The sequence below is a fragment of the Volvox carteri genome (assembly GCF_000143455.1).
Source record: "Volvox carteri f. nagariensis unplaced genomic scaffold VOLCAscaffold_133, whole genome shotgun sequence".
Lineage (NCBI taxonomy): Eukaryota > Viridiplantae > Chlorophyta > Chlorophyceae > Chlamydomonadales > Volvocaceae > Volvox > Volvox carteri.
Genome location: NW_003307676.1, coordinates 26,502 through 33,338, shown reverse-complemented (window position 1 = coordinate 33,338; position 6,837 = coordinate 26,502). Strand labels below are relative to the sequence as shown.

Genomic DNA, 6,837 nt, shown 5'->3' with positions numbered 1-6,837 from the left:
GCCCTCACACGCTGGGGAGTCCTCATCGTATTGTGTCGTGTCAGCAGTTCGGATGATGAACCGGTGCCATGTCCTTTGCGGCTGGTTTGGCGGCTGGTGGTTTCGGATGCATCGTTAACGGTGATTAGGTTGGTTGGAATTTCCGTGCCCTGTACTTTGGAAGGGCAGGCAGTTTTCTCTCTCTATCTGAAGGGGGGCCTTGTTCGAATGCTCGGGTGCATGTGCACGGGGTGGGGTGGGGTGGGGTAGGTTGAGGGGAGAGTTGGGTCTGTGGGCGACGACGGAGGGTCGGGAGCACCGTGTCAAGTGCGATTGTTTCCAGAGGGGAGAGGAAATGGGGAGGAGGGGGAAATGAACTGTTGCGGGGAAGTGGCGGACAGTGCATCCGAAGATAAAACAGCTCGTTTTTGTGTCCGCCGCCGCATTTTTTCTATTATGTGCAAGTTCCAAGCCTCTGCCGTGGTCGTGTGTGTGTGTGTGTGTGTTGTAAAACTGGATTAAATCTCAACATAAAGGATGGGGGTATGTGCTGGTGCTGAATCTGCCGCTGTTTTGGAAATTGTGACGTCACTGATGCCACTGATGGGCTCCTTCTCTAGCGCCCCGGTTTGAGTGTCGTGGACAGTGAAGTGACGTGGGGAAGTTCCCTTCTCAATGCTACGACGTAGGAGGAAGATGAACAGACGTGGCATAGATAGAGGCACGAGGTACAAGTAAACCCCTCACAGTTGTGAGTGCGATGTCTAAAGAAGCCCAGGGCCACTGTGTGCATGTGTGTGTACGTGTGTGTGTATGTGTGTGACACCTTGAGTTGCGTTACTCTCCAGAATTGTAACGGGCCTATACGAGCCGGAGCTCGAAGAAAGCCCAATAGTATCCCAACGCTAAAAAAGGAAAATTATGCCGAAAACTAGCCGAATTATCTAGACTGTTATGCCGTAGCAGTGCGCCTGAGCTCACAAAACTTACTGCCCCATAAGCTCTATTTGCTTCTAGCGACCAGCAACATAAACGAAAACGCATTAGCGAGTTACGCATATCGACAGGAATGAACATATTGGCATGCGGCAACCATCAGCTTGGCACAGCGGCTTTCTCAAACGGCAACCCCATCCTGTGCTTCGATTCAGCCATCTCAGGAGCAATTGGAACGAACTTGCACTTCAAACCACCGCGTCTGCAGGTCAGGGACTCACAACTTAGGGTTGTACTTGTCTGGGCCTATGTTGGACAAAGTGGAAAAGGCCTTCCCTGGTCCGCCAGCTAATAAGCCCAAGTACCGGGCGCCTCTCCTACCAGCCGCAGGCCCGCATAGTCTGCTAGGCACGAGAGAGCAAAAATCATGAGCTTGCACTTTCTAACGTTAGGCGTAAGTCCCCAAACGGGACGGAAATCCCTAACGGCATCGAGGAATGCGTGTATGCGTGGCGCGTCTGTAGCCAGGAGGCTGAGGTCAGCAATAGTGGTACCGCTTTGCTTTGCTGTCGATGTGGGGGCCATCAAAACTCAGCTGTTCACTTCGTGCATCCATCGACTATCACCTAAACAACTCAGTGCTTAGGGGGCTTCATGGACTTGCTTGGACTCAGAAAGCTTCCCCGTATCCCTATAAACCTTTAAATGCCATGATGACCACTTTCTCGTAGCTTTTAAATATGGCATGTAGGAGAGGGCCATGAAACCCTCTCTCCTCTAACCCCGGCCACAAAAACAATCGTTGCACCTTATTGGAGGCTCTGAAAGTCTATCTGGACAAAAACAAGCTGGCGTGCCCCGCGTTGGCAACGCACCTGCATGAGGCGCCGCTTGTCGAAAAGCTGATGCACGGTACCAAAGCCCGAAAACCTGAAACCAGCCTGCGTTGGATGCCTGAGCTCGAGGTCCCGACCTGCCTGGACATAACCTTCTTCTGGATCCCCCTGACCGGCCCCATCACTTAGTAATCGCTCAAAAATGCGGACACATATGTGTTTGTCTGTGCACAGTCCTCGTGAAATGCCTTGTTTTTGTCTGCAGACAACCCCATATAAACGCGTGGTCTGCCTTTGGCATCCTTTCCTTGCTCCATTGCCGTTCGGCGAGCGTTGTACTAGGGTAGGGCACACATGGTCGCTAACCCAAGACATGGTCGCTGCTTCCCAACCCTTTAGCACTCCGTGCATTCCACAACGTTTTACGACACAAGTATCATTGCATAGATAGGATTGACTGGGTGGAGGTGCCAAAAAATGAAACGGACTGAACGGAACTAATACCAATGAAAGAACACACCCAGGCGATATCACGGATTAGTTTGCGATAAAGGGCATTGAAGCGCATTCGTTCAGCTACAGCTATGGATGAAGTTTTTTTCTGTAACAGGCTCCCAGCTGAAAGGGGAATTAGAGAACTGAATTGCTGAAATGCAACCTCAGCGGCCGACAACATAAAGGCAGATCTTGATTACGCAGTCGCATCAGGAAAATTTCATTGAAAAAGCGTTCCGGAGGGAACGACTGCAGTACTCCAACGTGGCCCAAACGAACTTAAGGCTCAAATGCCCGACTTTACCACACCGTGGCATTTAATCTACAAAGCTTCTGAATCCAAGCCGACCTGAGGCGAAGATACAAGGTCTGCTTGAAACATTTGTTCTTATCTCAAAGATTTCGTGTCGGGGTGAGTCGCTTTGACGGTCGATTAACATAAATGCTGTAGAAGGTACCGTTTCAAAGGACAACATTTTATTCCTAATTACGTTAGCGAGTTATCCCTCATCAAAACACATTTGCTTGCTTGCTTGCTTGCTTGCTGCACAGTGTGTCAATGGCTCTACTTCTCCAGCAGCAGGTCGCTCACGGGCTGTGCAAAAAGCGGGTAAGGCTGGGGTAGCATTTCCTTGGGGCGTGGCGAGCTGGATCTTAACTTCTTGAATGTCGAGCAGGCCGTGGGACCCTGCGGTGCAGTTCTGCATCGGCCATGTGTGACTCCTGCAAGCACTCGTCCACCTTCGACCTTTCAGTCAGGTAAAGATGCCTCCTTTTCAATGCACCGACATGCTCTTCCGATATACGGAGTTCACTACTTTTGCCATGTTTTTGGCCGCTAGAGACCTCCCGCAGTGGCTTTAATGTTTTCTGCAGTTGAAGGGCTTGCCCCTGTGGTTGGGGCCGGGAGACCGTCGCGGAGTGGCTTCGTCGTTCACGCGGCCGCGAAGACTGCGTCTACCGTTCGCATCATCATCCAAGGCCGCAAGCTGCCAGTGACCAATGCCATTAAGGAGTACGTCGAGGAGAAGGTGGCAAAAGCAATTCAGAACTTTGCGCATACTCTTAAGGAGGTCGATGTCACGCTGTCTGCTCGTGGTGGTGACACAGGAACACACGGCAAGAAGTAAGTCTACCTCACTATTGTTAACGGAACTTCTGCAGCGAAGCACATCAATTTGCATTTCGGTTGTATATCGGCAATATGGGATCGTACGCCAGAGGCAACAAAGTCCGTGTCCGTCGTGTCCTCGTTTCAGTCCCTTCACCTACGTTAACCCACGTCGCCTCGCCACAATCAGTGCAATTCAGACCTCAACTATTTTCTAATTCGCCCTAGACTCTTTTTTTATCCGTTCCTCTCCTCGCCATCCTCCATCCTCCACCTCCACGGCCTCTAGGGAGCAGAAGGTGGACGTGACCATCTTCACGCTCCGCAACGGTGTGGTTCGAGTGGAGGATCGGGAGTCCAACCTGTACGCCGCCATCGACCTGGTGTGTGACAAGATCCGCAGCAAGCTGACGCGGGTGAAGGAGAAGGCCATCACCAAGGGCAAGTGGCCGGGCAAGGCGGGGCCCAAGGAGGATGTGGAGGAGGAGGACTTCCAAGAGTACCTCAAAGATGTGGGTGGCAGTGCGATGGTGGGCGGGCCGGTGCGAGGCAAGAAGGCGGGGCGAGATCTAAGAGGGCAGTCTGGGGGTTTGAGGGTCTCGTCTGGGGAGGGAGAGATCCCTGGGTCATAGGTAGTATCCCTGGAGAGGTATCGTGGGCATTTACTGGAGTGTCTTGCAAGTGGGTAACAGCCATGGTTCAATTGTGATGCTGATATGCGATATGATGGGAGGGTGGTGCAATGGGGCGAAGAAACAGGTTCCGTGGGATTTGAGTTCAGCATTGTTGGGGTGCAGGTGGTCGCATGTGGTCGCGTTGCTCAGTTGGGGGGGAGCAGTACCTCGGTGACCTAGCACTGTCCTAGCACTGACCTAGCACAATAATGGTATCTAGGCTATCCGTTGTTTGGGCATTGGTGGCGCAGGGCCTAGACCGCACTGCCTCTCCCTGCACCGGCCCCGCCTCCCTCGCGTTCGGTTGCAGGTCAAGTTGGAAACCCAGTTGTTCGACAAGGAGGCAGAGCTTCAGAAGCAGTTTGCGGAACTAAACCGCAACTACCCAGCAACCGTCATGCGCTCTAAGACCGTTGTGCTAGGTAAGGCTAAGTAGCCATAGACGGCTTTAATGGTGTTGGCCTGTTAGGAGAGAACTGGTAGGCTCTTTCCTCATATGATCAGATCGTTCTTTCGAGGGAGAAAGGGAGGGGGGGGCAGTGGCGTTGATTTCGCCACTCCGGTGGTTTTCGCCCCTCCGGCCCTTTTCCTTCCCTGGCCTTATTCCTGAGACATCCATAACAGCTGATCCGGCATAATCCTGAACAGCGTTTAATCACATACCTCACCTCCACCGTTGTCCAAATCGCACCCCCCCTCCCTCCCCTCTGTCCACCTCCACCTCCACCTCCACCTCCACTGCTCTCCAGACCCCATCACGGTGGAGGAGGCCATCGACGCGCTGGAGGCCGTAGGTCACTCGTTTTACGTGTTCCGGGAAATGACCACCGACACCGTGCAGGTGTGTACATGAGGCGGTTGTACAGTATGTGGGGCGGGTGGGCGTAAAGGGGTTGATGCGGGTTTCCTACGGAGTACGGACACACTCTTACCGCTGTTAACCGTGTTACTGCTGCTGTCTACTGCTTCTGCTCCCGGGCTGAGTGCTGCCCAGTGGGGTTTTAGGGTTTCTCATCTCGGCATGATGGGAAGTGCGCAACCATTCTTGATTGTTGAAAGTCTCTTCAGAGCTCAGACCCTAGGTTTGCAATGCCCAATCCGCTGCGGGGAGCAAATACAATATAGAAGAAATCAACACAGGTGTGGACACCCACGCCTTCTCCCACGGTCGTGTTGAATTATTTTTTTCTCCTCTCCTCTCCTTACCTTGTCTTTTTCATGTAGGTGGTGTACAAGCGCGAGTCTGGTGGCTATGGAGTGATCGTGCCGCAGATGCGGGACTGACCTGCTTGGGGCGGATGAGGCGCACACACGCACACAGCGAGGGAGGGAGGGAGGGGGGGCTGCGCAGGGAGCGCTCAGGAAAAACCGAATAGTGGGCCCTGAATCCACCGAAGCACGCTCCTATTTCCTTTACATACATACATGCGTGCTTGACCTGCGACATCTAATTATGTGGGACTAATCGATTGGACGATGTACAGTGAGCTCTCCGGATATCTTCTAGATTTCTGTTCTGCTACATGTAGGATGGATAGAAGCAACCCCAGTGCGGAATGCATACTTGGATGGGGGGTTGGCTCTTAAGGGTTTCTGGCGGGCGTGTGCGATTTTGTGTATGCAGTACGTGTCTTCGTATGTTCATTGTGGTGTAAGTGACATGACCTGATTCCGAGATGCCTGCTTGTAAACACGCGAAACATGATGTCTTTAGTACCTAAATGAACTCGTAGCTTTTGTGTAGAGCGATTAGATTTCGTTCACACCGCTTGTGGCGGCAGCAGGGATGGCGGTCGGGGTCGTACCACCGCCAGCATAAAGGTTCCGTCAGGCCCTGTCGGGAAGTAGCGACGGTGCGCAAGCTTTCGCTGCACGCTGGACAAACACGTTACAGCAGTTGATTTTTGCGGGTATATGCCGCGGCCACCGTTGCCGCCGCCGCTAGCCAACTGGCCAACAGCGGCGGCGCCAGGCTGGGTGCAGCTGGGTGCGGAGGAACTGCACCCAGAAGTGCACCTGAAGGAAAAAGGACAAGGCGGGGGAAGGGCGTGAGTAGGCCAAAATTATGGTTAAGATCACTACACAACTGACACACAAATTCAGGTGAAAGCAAGAGTACTGCCGCTGGACCCAACACCACACACCATGCATCAAAACCACAAGTGCCCATCCGCACCCACCTCAGCCGGGTGCTTCATCAGCGACGCCCGTTCGGTGCCGTTGGGCCGCACAGGTTGATGCCCAAGCTGCACCTGAGGATCCATGCACCGCTTCACAAACATACAGCTTCAGATCGTCAACCTGCAACCCCCCGTCGTCAGCCCCACATTCACCACTCGTGGTCTGCCCGCCCGCATACGACCTCTCGCTAACCAGAAACGGAAATGAGAAGGCGGGAAAGGCAAAAGATGGGACAACGCGGGCCGCTATTAACAGGACCGAGCAACGTGTGCGCGGGTTTTTACCAGAGCGGCCCGCATGTGAATCTGTGAAGCTGCTCATGTCAACCACAATATTATCGGTATCACACAGCACAGTCAGCGGGAAATCATTTTTAACAACAGCACAAGCAACACCAGCGTCTGTGAGCCGTGCCTTTTTCAGGCTTTGTAGGGGGGCGCCGTGCTGGCTTGTCATCCCCCCCGCGGCAATAGGTGTTTTGTTTGCCGTGTCTTGCGCTGCGCTGCACCCGGGAGCCCGCAACCCCCAGGAGGAGACTGACGTGCGGACCAGTTTTGCCTCGTTTGTGAGTGGACCGGCGAGGTAGTGGTGGCCGCCCTCGGGAAGTGTTCGTTGTTCGTTGCTC

General features: G+C 53.5%; 1 protein-coding gene across 1 annotated transcript; it reads left to right on the top strand.

Annotated features, from left to right (window-relative positions):
- Positions 1 to 2,566: 2,566 nt before the first annotated feature.
- On the top strand, positions 2,567 to 5,735 carry csrp1 (chloroplast-specific ribosomal protein). Its single transcript, XM_002959193.1, has 8 exons — positions 2,567 to 2,658; positions 2,799 to 2,856; positions 2,924 to 3,005; positions 3,123 to 3,372; positions 3,647 to 3,869; positions 4,342 to 4,453; positions 4,781 to 4,872; positions 5,256 to 5,735. The coding sequence occupies exons 2-8, from the start codon at positions 2,806 to 2,808 to the stop codon at positions 5,313 to 5,315; spliced, it is 870 nt and encodes a 289-aa protein (XP_002959239.1). The 5' UTR covers positions 2,567 to 2,658; positions 2,799 to 2,805; the 3' UTR covers positions 5,316 to 5,735.
- The last annotated feature ends 1,102 nt before the right edge of the window (positions 5,736 to 6,837 follow it).

What these genes read in the sequence shown, in the direction of transcription:
- csrp1 (XM_002959193.1), top strand. Translation starts at nt 2,806, where the DNA reads ATGGCTCTACTTCTCCAGCAGCAGGTCGCTCACGGGCTGTGCAAAAAG. An exon ending in ACGGGCTGTGCAAAAAGCGG is followed by an intron (nt 2,857 to 2,923) that starts GTAAGGCTGGGG and finishes AATGTCGAGCAG; the next exon opens with GCCGTGGGACCCTGCGGTGC. An exon ending in TGACCACCGACACCGTGCAG is followed by an intron (nt 4,873 to 5,255) that starts GTGTGTACATGA and finishes TTTTTCATGTAG; the next exon opens with GTGGTGTACAAGCGCGAGTC.